Below are 15,539 nucleotides of genomic sequence, written 5' to 3'. Positions count from 1 at the left end.
GGATAATGCTAAGAAAGATGCAGATGATGAAGCCTGGCTTAGGAAGTTTCAAGCAGAAACAAAGATTCTGTGGGGCCTTGTGTGTGATATTTGGAGTTAAGAATCTATGGTGTGTGGTCAGCTGGAGCTGAAGAATCAGATGTGACTAAGAAGAGATCAGTACCATGGACGCAGACTCTTCTGGGAAGTGTTTCCTTGGGACCAGCACACCGACCTTTATCTGTCTGTCTGTCTGTCTATTGGAAAAGTGTTATGTTAGCCTGAACAGCTGGATATTTTCTTTTTCAGTACGTGAGCTCTGCTGTTTTATGGATTTTTGTTTGTTTTTTGCACTCTAAACAATTATAATAGCTTGTATGCAAATCACAGAATTACTGGGCTGCGAGAGGCCCTAAAGTTAAACCCTCACTGTAAACTAGGAATGGAGTCGTTGAAGGGCTGGCTGGCTGTCTACAGAGAAGACTGACCGCATTTCTGTTGGTCTAGCACCTAAAGTCTAGCACCTACAGCATTGCAGGGTTTTTCGATTTATTTTAAATTGTGTGTGTTTGCATGTGTCTGGGGCGTGGGTGTGGCAGGGTGGGGTGGTGGTGATGCTCCATATGGTTGTAGGTCCTGAAACAGGCCAGAAAGAGGTTCTTGGCTCCTCTAGAGCTGGAATTATAAGCAGTTGTGAATTGTCTGTTGTGGTACTGGGAATTGAACTCCCGTCCTCAGCAAGAGCTTGTAAGTGTTGAACTATTTCTCCAACCCCAACTTCCAAACTTGTAATCATGACTTGTTCTTTACAAATTACTCATGTATTTATATAGATAGCTGCACTGTAGGAGATCAGATGACCCAAAAAGTGAGTTATAGGAAAGGCTCAGAAAATGTTAGTGCATTTCTAGATTTGTTTTATTTTACTTTATTTTTGGTTTGGGATAGGGTTTCTCTTTGTAGCTTTGGAACCTGTCCTGGAACTGGCTCTATAGTCCATGCTTGCCTCAAACAAAGATCTGCCTGCCTCTCCCTCCCGAGTGCTGGGATTAAAGATGCATGCCACTACTGCCTCTTAATTATAAAATCCAGCCTTAAAATGGTAAACATTACTGCTCTTTACCCCTACTCCCAATATACTACTGGTCTCCCTTTCTTGCTATTTTAAAGAGTCTGAAAGCCTAAGCCTGATTGGTAGCTGGGGTTGCTGGCTGGTTGGGGCTGGTTGCTTCTGATGCTGGTTCATTCCCTCATTGTGTGCATGCACAATGCCATTTTCTATGTGTATGAGACATGAAAAGATTGGGAAAACTACTAAAGGTAGTTTTACCTGTGAAGCTGATTCCTGGTGTAAGCTAGAATTTCTTTCAGATCTCATGGGTTGTATTTTCCAGAGCAGAGGAATGGACACCTTACTAAGGGTGAAGTTTCTTATTCTGATAGACAAATTCTTGTCTTTCTGCCAATTAATGCTAGTTACATTTCGTATTTTCCAGTGTGGTCCTCTTTGACATCTTTGTCAATATTCTTACTCATAACCTTGCTGAACCAGCTTATGAAGCTGACGTGGCACAGCTGGAGTATAAACTGGTAGCTGGAGAACATGGGTTAATTATTCGTGTGAAAGGATTCAACCACAAACTACCTGTAAGTGTGCGAACTAGTTTTCTTAGACGGAGGTTTGAAATCCCATATTTACCCTTGTTGCCCCAAAGCACTAAGCAGAGGCCCAAATGTGGTACTTTGATAGGAGGGCTTCCCAGTGGGCAGTGTCTGTAGGTTTTCCTTGCATATGACATCTGTTCTAACTTTGAACATACTTAATAAGGTTCCTGCCGTGGCTTCCCTCAGTGATAGACTGTGATGTGGAAGTGTAAGCTAAATAAACGTTTCCTCTGTCAAGTTGGTTTGGGTCAGTGTTTTATGACGGCAACGGAGAAGCAGACCAGAACAGGCTTTCCCCTGATCTGGGGTTTCATGATTCTCAACTCTGAAGACCCTCCTGTCTCTGGCTGCCAGGTGCTTGACTTAGTTTGACATGGATGCTCGAGTGGAACTCAGGTCCCCATGCTTGTGCGGCCAACACTTCACTGACTGAGCCATCGCCACAACTCCAAGAATTTTGAGAATATGTTATGTATGAAAACACATTAATAAGCTGTAGTAACATGTTTACTGGCAATGCATAGGAAGCCACCTGTGCTTTAGGTCTGATCTCACTGGTTGCTGTTTCTCTGAAGCCCACACTGACATTTAGGTTTGGTATGAGGTAAATTTTCACAAAAGAGCATAGCAAATTTAAGGAGGGACATTCATATTCTGTGAAGTGGGTTTTCATGTAAGGAAGGTTGCACAGGAAAAACCTGCAGAATCCAGCCCTGTGCTGACAAAACTCACAAGATTAATTCTTCCCTTTATACTTCTCCTCGGTCTGCCCAGCAGGAGGACTATGGAGTGACTTACTTTTGTCCCCCTTCAAATGTAGGTTTAAGATTCAAACAGAATAAATCCAAGAATACAGTGGATATCATTTGGGAAATGTGTTTAGAAAAGCTATTTAAAAATACAGCCGTGCCGTTGGTGGCACACACCTTTAATCCCAGCACTCGGGAGGCAGAGGCAGGCGGATCTCTGAGTTCAAGACCAGCCTGGTCTACAGAGTGAGTTCCAGGACAGCCTCCAAAACAATACAGAGAAACCCTGTCTCGAAAAACAAAAAAACACAACAAAACAAAATCTAAGAAAACTGGTGTTCTTCATTTTTTTTGTTTGTTTGTTTGTTTTTGTGAGACAGGGTTTTCCTGTGTAGCTTTGGAGGCTGTCCTGGAATTCGCTCTTGTAGACCAGGCTGGTTTCAAACTCACAGAGACCCACCTGCCTCTGTGCACCTCCATGTCTGGCTTGGATAAGACAATTCAATGTTAAAATTATCACTGCTTCAAAACTTTATGTGCAAATATAATACCCTTCAATTAAAGGCACAGTTTAAAGATAGTTTGGAAGGAAAATGATAAAAACGGAAGACACATTGCTTTAGCTTTGGCCTTTGGGCATTGAGTCCTGAGCACTTCTTGGGCTCCCTGCAGTGCCTGCCCCGCCCGGCCCTGGTGCTAACTGGAGAAAAGCATCTGCACCCTGATGTTGAGTGTGCTTTCCATGCTTTGTTGCTTAAAGTGCCGTGTCTTTTAGCTGCTCTTTCAGCTCATCATTGACTACCTGGCTGAGTTCAGTTCCACACCTGCTGTCTTCACAATGATAACTGAGCAACTCAAGAAGACCTACTTCAACATCCTCATCAAGCCTGAGACTCTGGCTAAGTAGGTAGACATGGGATGTGCCTAAAAATGGTTAACTTCCTAGGAGGGGCGTGTGAGTTACTGACTTGAACTGTTCACTGTGTGTCTTTTAACCTCCACTGTGGAGAAGAGTGCCAAAGGAGCTGAGCTCTCTGTGAAATGGATCCCTGGCTAATTGCAGCCTGCATGGGTATCTCTGTGTGAATCAGAAGAAAGTGCCTTGGGTACCCCTCATCTGCTCCTCACCAGCTGATCGAGGAGCCCTTGTAGGAAGGGTAGAGAAGGCTTAAGCCCCTTCATGACGTCATTGCTGAGGCATCTGTAACTGGTCCTCCAATATCCTGACCTTAAACACGGGCCAAGAAATGGAATCAGATATTAAGAACTAGAGAAATCCAGTAGCTATTAGGGAGTCAGTTTGGAGATGGGGAGTGAAGTTAGTCTGATCATGAACTAAAGTCACTGTCATTGTAGACACTCTAGTATTAGCTAGTATTACAAATTAGTGGACTTTCTAACAAAACAACAATAATTAAAAATTTGTATACAAAATATTGTGTACAATTAAATTTGACAAACTTAGTAACTTATGTGAAATATTTTACTCTATATCTGAGACAGGAAGGTACATTGTATTGGTGAATAAAACCACTTAAACCTTTGTATGCAGTGTAATGGCTGCTTTGACCATTCTGGCATTTTTCTCCATCTTATGATGGGATTCACGTATATTGAAACACTTCTGCAGAATCTTGACCTAACATTTTTCTTACATTTCTTGTAACATTTGTTTTTAAATGTCCTTTGTACAGAGATGTGAGGCTTTTAATCCTGGAATATTCCCGCTGGTCTATGATTGACAAATACCGGGCTTTGATGGACGGCCTTTCCCTTGATTCTCTGCTGAACTTTGTCAAGGATTTTAAATCCCAGCTCTTTGTTGAGGGCCTGGTGCAAGGGAATGTCACCAGCACGGTGAGTGAGGTGCTCTTATGGTAGGCAGGGCCTGTGAATTACATTGTTTTCCCTAAAGATTTTGTTGGGCCAGCTTGGCCAAATTCTGGAAGGAGTTCCTGACTCCTGATGCCAGGCCAGGTCTTATGAAGAAGACTTTATGACCCAGTGAAAGGGTTTGTTTTGTTATTCATTTTGCTTTGGTTAAATGTGCTGAAGATCATGAGAAAATCATAATGTAGAGATTAAGATAGAAAGAAGAGAGTGATAAAGGGTGTGTACATACATGCAGGAAGAGGAGAGTGATAGTATGTGTACACACATGCGCAGCCAGAACCTACATGCCAGGCCTGGCCAAGCTAAGCAGTAAAACATCCACTTACTTTTGAGGTATCTAAGTAGTAAGATGGATAGAAAAGGTAGAATGGTAGTTTCCAGAACCCAGTGGGACTGGGAGGGAGGAAGACGGGAGGTATTTAATGGGTATATAATTCTGATTTTCTAAGATGGAGATATTTTGGAAATATGTCTCACAAGCTTGACTAAAGTTAACTGTATATATAATTTTTTTGTTTGTTTGTTTTGGTTTTTCAAGATAGGGTTTCACTTTGTTGCCCTAGCTGTCCTGGAACTCTGTAGACCAGGCTGGCCTTGAACTCACAGAGATTTGCCTGCCTCCACCTCTTGAGGATTAGAAATTGTCCTGGAATTAAGAATTGTACACTTTGTTAAGTGGCAAGCTATGTTATATGAAAATGATTAAATAAATGAAAAGTGCTTAGGAGACAACTGGGGAGAAGAAGTCTAAACTTCCTGGCTGGCTGGGTAAGGCAGACTGGGAGGGAGGAATGTGTGCTGGAGTGGTCTTTTGTAGAATATAAAAATTAAAAATGGCCACTCTCAGAACTGTGGTTTCTATTCTCCTTCTTCCTCGTTTAACTCAAACCCCAAACCAGCCTTGGTTTGTCTTGCCAACAGAAAGACCTTCCTGAGACTCAATAGCACGGAACGCAGGTCTAGCTAGCTGTCTGTCTGACACAGTGGGAGGACCAGGGCTGAGACTTAGTGTCATGAAATGGCTGCAGGAGAGATTACTTCAGAGATGAGCTTACTGTAGGCAAAACAGTCTCAGGGGGAACAGAAGGGATGGAGTCAGTCACATGCTGTTCTATTGATTATCATAGCAGGATGTGTCAGCTGCCCGGATTTCCAAAATACAGCACTGGCCATGAGCATGGCCTGGCTACATAAGCCAGTGGGAAGCAGGGAGACACATACTAGTCAGAAGGGCAGCTTTGAGTCACTTAGTATTTGAGAAACATAACTTGTCCATGGATTAGGTGACTGACTCTCTGCTTTCCTAATGCTGTCTGTCCTAAGTGCTGCAGGGAATTAGAAAATTGGAATTATTCTTTTTTACCTTTTAGGAGTCTATGGATTTCCTGAAGTATGTTGTTGAGTAAGTACTGGTTTGTTCCCTCTGAGGTTAGTTAGTGCTCCTCCCAGACAGAAGCATTACACTGTAGCTCACTGTTACTCAGCTCACCACACCCTCCCTGTGCTTGGCTTTCTTGAGCAGAGTGCAAACACAGCGGTTCAGAAGGGAGGTGAAGCCTGTGGTCTTCAGTTTGGGGTTGGGGAGAGCATAAGGTCTGCCCCCGTGACCCATGCTGACTCTTTTGCAGCAAGCTGAACTTCATGCCCCTGGAGCAGGAGATGCCTGTGCAGTTCCAGGTGGTGCAGCTGCCGAGCGGCCACCACTTATGCAAAGTCAGAGCCCTGAATAAAGGTGATGCTAACTCTGAAGTCACAGTGTACTACCAGGTGAGTTGGCCCTTTTGTACAACAGGCCTGCAGTACCTAGGCATGAGTTCACCCACTGGCCTTAAAGGCACTTTTGTTGCATTAATCTGGAGGCCATTTGCCTTCCTGGTGTTTCTGCATTCAAAAACTGTAAAATGTGCCTCCCTCTTTAAAAAAAAAACCACAGGGCGTTGGTGGCACGGCTTTAATCACAAGATTGGGAGGCAGAGGCAGGCAGATCTCTGTGAGTTCGAGACCAGCTTGGTCTACAGAGCAAGTTCCAGGACAGCCTCCAAAACAATACAGAGAAACCCTGTCTCGAAAAACAAAAACAAACAAAAAATCACGAGTATTGTTTTATTAATCAACTAGTTGGTAATGTAGAACACAGTAAAATGTGATGGAAATTCCTATGCAGTCTGTAACAGAACCCAAGCAGCAGGAAATTTTTAAAGGACAACTTGGAAAGAAATGAAGTAAACCTAGCTAGCTAAGCAGTTGGCATAGAACAGGAAGACTACCAGATGTGAAAGTCATCACCTGCTTTTTGTGGGATGGTAAATCCAAGGCAGAGCTCTTTATTCTCTGGGACTCAGATCTCCTTTGTGTGTGTTCTTTCCACAGTGGCGTGGGGAGGAGGTCTGTAAAAAAGCACTTCCCAGCAGCCCCCAAGTTGGCTAAGCCTTTGGGTAGCAAGGCCTTGTTTACTTTTTATTGTATTGCTGGTCCTGAGTCTTCCCCGTTATTGTAGTGTATGTTTAGTTTCTATAGGTGCATGTGGGAGTAGGTCAGAGGCCAGCCTTGGGGATTATTCCTTGAGTGCCATCCCCTACCCCTTCTTTAAAAACAGAGACAAGGTACCTCACTGGCTTGGAGTGCAACAAGCAGGCAAGGCTAGTGGCCACTGAGCCCAAAGATTACAAGTATATGCCACCATGCTGAGAATTTTTTTAAAAGAATTTTTTTATTTTATGGGTATGGGTACTTTACCTGCCCATGTGTGTATGTATGACATGAATGCCTGGTACCTGTGGAGGCCAGAAAAGGGTATTGGATCCTTGGAACTGGAGTTACATATGGTTGTGAACCACCATTTGGGTACTGGGAATTAATTCCAGCCCAAGCCCAGCATTTTAAAAATGTGGATTCTGAGGATTCAACTCAGGTCCTGTGCTTGTAGGGCAAGCACTTATCATCTGAGCTATCTTCCCAGTCATTCCTCCTCTCCACATTTCTTATTTTGACATTGTCCTGGTCAAATTCATCTGCCTGATGCCATGGCTGTCCCATACTAACTGCTTTTTTAGGAAACTGTTTGCCTCCTCACAGAACACACTCGACTGCTTATGTGGTAGCCCTATAAAAGGGAAATAGGACTTTTTGGTGCTTCTTAGTCAGACTATCCTCTTCCTCTGTCGAAATAGGAAAATAAGGAATGAATCTGCCAGAGAAGTCTGCAAGAGACCTACTCTAACATGCAGTAGCAGCATCCTTGTTTGGCCTCCACCCATCCTTTGAGTTCATTTGCTATTCTCCAGACTTCCATAGTACTTGGTTTGTGTCTATGTGTTTGACTGCAGGAGCTATTATTGTTTATTCATCTGAGAAACAGATTCAGATTCTTCACAATCACTCAACATTTTCTGCCATCCTCCTTAGAGCCTTGAAGGCAGGAGCTGTCAGGCTAAGTGTTGTTGGTTTCTTCTCTACCTGGAAGTCTATACCAATGCCAACAATACAAGTGTTCCAGCACTATTCCTATTCGCAGGCTAGTGGGAAGGCATAGTAAACAGGACTGTTGAGGCAAGAAGCTAAGGAGTGAAACCTAAGAAAGTAGTTGCCAAGATGGATTGCTAAATCCTTGTTTGTAATCATAAGCCATTGCTTGTCTGATCAAGTTTTCCCTTCAGTCAGGTACCAGGAGTCTAAAAGAATACACTCTTATGGAGCTGCTTGTGGTAAGTGCATGGAAGTGGTGTTCAGGAGTTGCTGGTCTACTTGCCATGAGGCCAACTTTCATGCCTAAGGGCTGTGAACCTGTGGTAGTCAGAAACTTGTAATTTGTAGATCAGGTGGCCACTGATTCTCATCCAATATGAGCAGTCAGGGGCCTGGACCATTTAGGCCTGTATGGGAGGAGGATTTTGGAGATATATACATATATATTACATCTTGAGGTGAGAAATTAAGGTTTCTCTTCTGGGAGTTAGGCTGATGGAAAGTATTGTTGAATTTCAGATGCACATGGAAGAACCCTGCTTTGATTTCCTTCGAACCAAGCAGACCCTTGGGTAAGTGTGCTGGCAAGAGCACTGAGGGTTTGGAGCTTCCTTGCAGACAGACAGCTTGTCAGTGTGCTTTAGTCCTCCCATACCTTACAGTCTAGTACCTACATGTCAGCACTTGTGCAGTTTGTATGTGGGACTAAGATCAGTTCGTCAGGGCATCTGGATAAGCCAGAAAAGTGAGCTTGTTGAGCACTGGGGTAGGTGCCTTCACTTGAGCCTAGAGCAGCTGCACACACACTTACGTCTGTCCCTTTTGGAACTTCCAAAGCCCTTCAGCCCGTGCTCAGTGCCTCTCTGGACAGTAATCAGGTAATCACATGAACTCCTCTAATACCTCTCTCTCTGGCTTTTTAGGTACCATGTCTACCCGACCTGTAGGAACACATCTGGGATTCTAGGATTCTCTGTAACTGTTGGAACTCAGGCAACCAAATACAAGTAAGAGAGTAAATGAATGCCCTCTTGTTCTAGACATGGGGGTGGGGTACTTCATTGTGCTTCCCTGAATCTGATATACTGCCACTAAGCATGGTTTGTTTTTAATTGGAACGGGTGGGGTGGGTAGTGGACAGCACATCTCGGACTAATCAGAGGCTTTATTAGTTCCATAGGGTGTGGCTCAAATCCTACAGGTCCCTCTGCAGGGCTTACTAATGTTTGTTACTAGGGAGACCAGAGAAAAGGGATGTTGGACTGATGATGTGGCTCAACACTGAATGCACAAAGCCCTGGGTTTGATTCCCAGCACCACATAAAGCCAGGCATGAGAGCATCCTCTTGTAATCCCAGCTCCTGAGAAGCAGTCAAGGATACATCAAGGCCAGCCCAGGCTGCCTTAAAGCCCAAAATTACCAGATGGCTCAGTGGGTAGAAGCACCTGTTCTTGGAGAGGATTAGGATTTGATTCCCATCCTCTACATGGTGGCTCGAAAGTGTCTGCAAATCCAATTTCAGGGAACCCAATGTGTTCTTCTGACCTCTGTGGGCCCAGGTACACATGTGAGTAAAACATACACATAGTCTTAGCCACACAAGCACTCTGCACCTGAGGTGTAAGGCCTTGCCAGTTTTGGCTGTGGCATGGCCCAGCTGGCTGTCATTGTGTCTGTGTGGGTAGTAGGAAATGAGGCTGGAGGTAAGAGGAACAAGAGTTCTCCCTCATTTTCTTGCTCTCCTGGCTTAGGGTAGAAAGCTTTCAGCCTTTATGCGAGTGAGCCTGAATTACTTTGGCTTCTACCCAAATTGTTTCAGCTCTGAAACTGTTGACAAGAAAATAGAAGAGTTTCTCTCCAGTTTTGAGGAGAAGATTGAGAACCTCACTGAAGAAGCATTCAATACTCAGGTGACTGCTGCCCATTCTCTTAAGCCTTGAGGACACCAGAGCTGGTCACTACCATGCTTGCCAGGATGTTAATGTCCCAGTATATTTAAACAATATCCCTTTAAAACCCAACACGCACACATGCCACGCTGGCATGTCTATCACAAGCCAAGTTTTTTCTGAATGGGTGTGATGTCATGGCCGACAGGTCACAGCTCTGATCAAGTTGAAGGAGTGTGAGGACACCCACCTTGGGGAGGAGGTGGACAGGAACTGGAATGAAGTGGTGACACAGCAGTACCTCTTTGACCGCCTTGCTCATGAGGTAATGATTTCTTTTAGACCAGTACAGCCCTGAAAGATGGGGGAGGCCCTCAACTGTACAGTCCCAGGCCTAAACAGCATCATGTGGAGAATCCTAGGCCATGCATCTTGCTTGTCTTTCTCTTGTCTTGTTATCTGTAAGATGCTTTTTACCTCTGTGCATGGACCAGCTTCAGCCAGAGCAGCTCCACTTTGAAGGTTATGATGAGATTTTTTATGGGGGGAATTTATGGGTGTCTACTAAGGAATCCATAGAGCTTACGTTTTTATGAACATGGAGTTCTTTCAGGTCTTTTGCTACTTGTAGCTGTAATTAGTGAAACCACTACAAAAGTGCTTTGGTTCACTCATCTGGGCAGCTGACCTGTTTTAACAGTTGCTGAGTATGAGGGACCCTGTGAGCCGGGAGAAAGACTGGGTTTCTGGCACCTTTGCTAATGGAGACAGCTGCTAGGAAGTACAAAGGATGGTCCCCCAGGATCTCGGTTCTTTTGTGGAAGGGTGGGGGCAGGCTGAGACAAGCTGCATAAGTCAAACTTAGATGCTGAGGAGCAGGACAGGTGCCTGCCAAGGACGACGATGCCCTTACACCTGCTTCTTTCCTGTCTGTCTGTCTTCTCTGCAAGATTGAAGCGCTGAAGTCTTTCTCTAAGTCAGACCTGGTCAGCTGGTTCAAGGCTCACAGAGGACCTGAAAGTAAAATGCTCAGTGTTCATGTGAGTACCCACCAAGCATTTGGAGTCACTGACACCTAGCTGGCAAACTAATCACCTGAGTTTTTGGCTTCTTCTAGGTTGTTGGATATGGGAAGCATGAACTGGAAGAGGATGGTGCCCCTTTTGGTGAGGACTCCAATTCTGGTGAAGGGATGCAGCTGACCTACCTGCCACCCTCTCCTCTCCTGGCAGACTCTACCATCCCCATTACTGATATCAGGGCCTTCACATCAACACTCAGCCTCTTCCCCTACCACAAAATAGTCAAATAAACTGCAGTCTCATTGGCCTGAAGCAACGTGTATTTAAAGACCGTGTGTGAATTTTATGGAGTTACACTACTTACTGCCTTAGGGCTTCCGTTGGATTTTTGCGATGGCAACCTAGGATTTGTTTTACTTTTCTCTCCTCTGCAAGACTAACCCAGGGTTACTACAATGGATGGCAATGAGCTTTATGACCCAGACACGTCAGCAGCTTGTCTGGCCTGTGTCCTCTGAGGAGAACCCAGTTCTCGTGTGCCTACATGTAACTAATTTGTTATAGCATCAAACTGCCCTGTTTTGTTTTTTAATGTATTTTTAAATAAACATAGTTCTGTATTTCCCTTCAGATCAAGCCATCTGCTGTGGCTTTTTTGGCATGGGGGAGGTGGAAAAGAGTGTGAGCCCTGCTCGTGTTTCAAGCTGAGCTCCGTGTGCTACAGAGAGGAGGGGGAGGGATCTGCCTCAGTCCAAGGTTGCCAAATTGGTTTCCAAGTTTAAGTCATATAAACAATGAAAGAAACATATTTTTAAAAAGGTTGGAAAATTATTTTATGAAGCCTTAAGAAGCACTGCATATAATTATACTAATCCAGGTTTAGATACAATCTAATAATAGTTCAATTCTAAAATAAAGATTATAGGTGAAACCATGAAATTTCCTAAACTTGATTTTCATACATTGCTCTAACTTTCTAAAACAACTCTGAGGAAACAGTATTTACAGGTGGGTTACTGGTGGAAAAACTGTCAGGTGTACGTGTGTGTGTGTGTATCTAGACCCCAAGATTATATGAACTAGGAGAAAAGATGTGAGGACAGGACACTAAGACCTGGGTCTGTCTGTCTGTAAATGCTTTTCACAGCATGGGATCTGGAAAAGGAAGAGACATCTTGTTTCAGAACCTGAAGTTTTGCTCAGGACTGAAGCCAGAATTGTTACTGCCACAGAGGACAAAAGGGAAGCGTTTTCCACTTTAATTGTTCGTCTGTGTCGTCAAGTCCAGTATCCCTGAGATAGGAACCACTGCAGTAAGAAAGGGTGACAGCTTCTCCTGAAGGAAGATCGATTGTTGCCTAGTTACGCCTACTGCCCTGGTCACCAGGTATGAAGTGAGTTGCGAGCCTAATGCTTCACAGCACCAAGACGCTTCAGTAACGGTTCATCATACACCCAGCACTCTCCATCTTCATGGAAGAGCTGCAAAAGGAAGAGGGTTTAGTTAGATAGTACAATTTTTATTCCACGCCCATCCCACATGCTGAACTGATGGAAATGAACAAGTTACTGCTCAAGAAGCTATAGAGGAAACAGGAGCAGGACTCACCCTCGTCTCCCACTGAATTTCCTTCTCCTTCCTTTCTCGGGCTTCTGCTCTTTGTCTTTCTTCAAGCCTGTGCTTTGCTTCGGTTGCTGCATCAATGTCTCTGATCTTTAAATTGAAAGTGACGTCCTTCCAAAGGCTGAAGAGATGGAAGGAGGCTGTGAGGTGGAGAATGCAAGCCTACAGGACCCTGACTGGCTGCTGAGCACGGCAGTGTAGACTAATCCCCCTTAAGCTGCTAACAGTAACCAGGATCAGTACAGAGCCTACGCTAGTTGTCAGCCATGGAAGTAGAGGGGGGGCAGCTTGACATGATAGGGCAACAGTAGGAGCTAAGATTTAGGGGCCTGCCACAGACTCCCTCTCTGGCTCTGTACAACTCCAGGGAGTCAGTCAGTTCATTTCTTGGGCTTGAGTGTCTTTTACTATAAACTGAAAGGGTTAACTGAGGGGATCTGATAATTTTCATTCCAAAGAAACTCTCAGGTTAAGAATGTGATCTCAAAAGGGTCAAGATTTCAACTGCAGGGGCTTAAGGGCACAAGCAGCTCCTTCATGTCACTGCTATTTCAGCTGTAGGGAAAGAGGCAGAGAGAAGTCACCAAATTTGAATATGGGAACTGACAAAGTCTGCACTGTGTTCCAATGCTGTCCCCCAACCCACCTGGCCCGGGCCTAGGCAAGCAGGATGCACCATGGCAGCTTACTAGCATGGCTCCTTACCAGCGGGACTCATACTCGCTCTGATCTTCCAACTTCCTCACCTTCTTCTTGATTATAGGCAACTTCTTGGTATCTACAAAGATGGCATTTTCCTAGACGACAAGAGGTAGAATGATGCTTTATTATTCAGTGTTACTACAGAGTCAACTTCCCAGAGTCAACTTCCCAGGAGACTTTAACACACAAACCCCACATATCTCAGCACAGTGAGTTTCATATGCAACCTAAGTCTAAAATAATTCTAAAGTTTAATGGCTCATTTCAACAGACACATTCAGCATGATTGTGTATTCATGACATGTCAGAGCCGCTACACCACCTCTATCAAGTAATCTTCATGTTCAGCGACCTCAATGAGGATGGGTTGCAAATCCTCTCTAAACTCCAGTTCACCCGCTCTCCCTGCTGATCTATACATCTGGCTTAGTAGAAACACTGAATGTGCATATATAACCCAAGTTCAAGGCAGGGCTATCCTATTTATGTGATGCAAAGCCAGTCAATGAATTTTATTAGTCACACACCTGACCTGAGTGTGTAAAGCACAAATTAGTTTAGTACTTTGTATTGGCTAAATATACTAACTTGACACAGGCTAGCGTGCGTCATCTGAGAGGAGGGAGCCCCAACCGAGAATCTGCCACTATAAGACTAGGCTGTAGGCAAGTCTGGGACATGTTCTGACTCATTGATGTGGCAGGGTCCAGCCCATTGTGGCAGATGCCATCCATCCCACCTATTATGGTCCTGGGTTCTTTCTTATAGAAAGCAGGCTGAGCAAGCCATGATGATCAAGCCAGTAAGCAGTATCCCTCCATGGCCTCTGCATCAGCTCCTGCCTCCAGGTTCCTGCCCTGCTTGAGTTCCTATACTCTCTTCTTTAAATGATGAACTGTTATGTGAAACTGGGTGAAATAAACCCTTTCCTCCCCAAGTTGCTTTTGGTCATGGTGTTTCATCACAGCAATAGTACCCTAACTAAGCACATTGCATCTTACGAACCTTTTGACAACAGACTGAACATTTACTAGGTGACTGCCAACCATTGCTTCAAATGATTCTTGCATGTTTTGAGAACAGAAAGAAGTAAAGGCCATTCTGTTATCTGTACTGTAGGACTGTGAGTAGGGAGGGGGGAAGGCTCACCAAGAAGGGATGCCAGCCGCTCTCAGTTAAAGTTCCAGATGAAGGAAGGAAACACTCACAAAGGGCAGGCTACACACCATGCAGCTTAGACAAAGGCCAAAATACAGTTCTTACCCCTGTTGCATATTTTGCATACATGATGCCATTCCATTCTCCTTCAATTGAGCAGAAAGATTTCTTGTCGTTTGGAGAACTAAACCAGAAAAGAAACAATTTATATTAGTCGCAAGTTGAAAGCTACTCAAAGTGGTCAGAAGAACATGGGAAAGTGGTCAGAAGAACATGGGAAAGCAACTGTGAGGTCAGGCTAGAGCAGCAGACCCATTTCACAGTGAGATAGTCTTTCCTGCTGTTCCTTACCTCAGACAGTGTGCTGCAGAGGACATGTGGTTTGTAGCAATGGATTGAACACAAATCCCGCAGACATGTCTTCAATAAATTACATCAAAGCTCAGGGCCATGCTCCAAACATTTAAAAACAAACAAACAAAAACCCAAAAACCTAGGAACAGGCCTAACTATGCCTTCCCTCTGACCAGCCTGCTAATAACATCACCTGTCTTGTGAGGCAGCAGAATGACAGTGTGAACTGTGCCACTAGGCCTGGCCACTTCTGTTTCAGTTGTAAACTTTTCTGTCCAGGGTCCCATTCTGCCCTTTGGAGGGAGGGTGGCAGCTGGTTTATTCAAATTAAATCCTCTTGGAAAACTGACTAACCAACTGGGACACTGTAACAGGACAGAGAAAAAGTCCCAGGGCACAAAATGACAGAGTCCTTTTACAAGCAGCTTCTGAGTCCACGAACTCCCTGTTTCTCAGACATAGCTGCCTTCCAGGTCCTAACTGTTGAATAAAAAGAACCAGGTATCTATGTGTGATGGTTCCTGTTTTCCCTCTCAAAGGAACAGAAATGAGAGGCTCTGTGAAGACGCTTTACTGGGGCTTACAAAGCCTGACTTTATGGTCCAACCAGGCAAGAAGGTTGGAGTCTATGGCACAGGGAGCCTGACAGTTTCCCAGGGAGGGATTCCACCCACCACCCCCAACCGTTCTGGGCTCAGGGTGTAGGTCTCTTGACCTGATTTTTTTTTAAAGATGCAGATATGCTTACAAAGTCAGCTTGTTAGTTTCTAACAGAAGTTCAAGAAAGAAAAGTACTTAAGAAAAGTGGAACACCGAGGTGGGAAAACAAAATACCTACAAAATCTCTGCAGTAATTCTGTGCTTCTTGCCCCCATAGAAAGGCTTAGTGTGGAAGACGATATTTGCACTGTAACCCGTTTTGGAGCAGTTAATATTGCATTCTCCTCCTAATTCCACCCAGGGCACTGTCAGGATAGACCTACAAAATCAAAGGTTCTCAGGTGAGAGGGCAGTTGGGAGAGCGAGGAGGGGCATGGC

General features: G+C 44.5%; 2 protein-coding genes across 7 annotated transcripts in view; one reads left to right on the top strand and one right to left on the bottom strand.

Moving 5' to 3' along the window:
• Positions 1–11,293, top strand: part of Nrdc (nardilysin convertase) — a 63,508-nt gene extending 52,215 nt beyond the window's left edge. For both annotated transcript variants that reach the window (XM_040756982.1, XM_040756983.1), the window contains 12 exons: positions 1,476–1,626; positions 3,169–3,296; positions 4,088–4,250; positions 5,657–5,688; positions 5,915–6,053; positions 7,943–7,990; positions 8,271–8,323; positions 8,675–8,758; positions 9,572–9,662; positions 9,850–9,966; positions 10,592–10,681; positions 10,759–11,293. In XM_040756982.1, coding sequence (XP_040612916.1) covers positions 1,476–1,626; positions 3,169–3,296; positions 4,088–4,250; positions 5,657–5,688; positions 5,915–6,053; positions 7,943–7,990; positions 8,271–8,323; positions 8,675–8,758; positions 9,572–9,662; positions 9,850–9,966; positions 10,592–10,681; positions 10,759–10,953 — 1,291 coding nt within the window. In that variant the 3' untranslated portion in view covers positions 10,954–11,293. The remainder of the gene's footprint in view (positions 1–1,475; positions 1,627–3,168; positions 3,297–4,087; positions 4,251–5,656; positions 5,689–5,914; positions 6,054–7,942; positions 7,991–8,270; positions 8,324–8,674; positions 8,759–9,571; positions 9,663–9,849; positions 9,967–10,591; positions 10,682–10,758) is intronic.
• Positions 11,294–11,471: 178 nt separating this feature from the next.
• Osbpl9 (oxysterol binding protein like 9) overlaps positions 11,472–15,539 on the bottom strand; it is a 129,234-nt gene continuing 125,166 nt past the window's right edge. For 4 of the 5 annotated variants that reach the window (XM_013114891.3, XM_005072121.4, XM_005072122.4 and 1 more), the window contains 5 exons: positions 15,340–15,480; positions 14,253–14,331; positions 12,993–13,084; positions 12,273–12,408; positions 11,472–12,145 (listed from right to left, as the gene is read on the bottom strand). In XM_013114891.3, the coding sequence (XP_012970345.1) occupies positions 12,071–12,145; positions 12,273–12,408; positions 12,993–13,084; positions 14,253–14,331; positions 15,340–15,480 (523 nt within the window). In that variant the 3' untranslated portion in view covers positions 11,472–12,070. The remainder of the gene's footprint in view (positions 12,146–12,272; positions 12,409–12,992; positions 13,085–14,252; positions 14,332–15,339; positions 15,481–15,539) is intronic. The other variant, XM_013114893.3, reaches the window with a different exon arrangement.

The sequence above is a fragment of the Mesocricetus auratus genome, unplaced genomic scaffold (assembly GCF_017639785.1).
Source record: "Mesocricetus auratus isolate SY011 unplaced genomic scaffold, BCM_Maur_2.0 Super-Scaffold_100014, whole genome shotgun sequence".
NCBI classification, from domain to species: domain Eukaryota; kingdom Metazoa; phylum Chordata; class Mammalia; order Rodentia; family Cricetidae; genus Mesocricetus; species Mesocricetus auratus.
The sequence above is the reverse complement of the archived record's forward strand: the minus strand, read 5'-3'. Positions and strand labels throughout refer to the sequence as shown.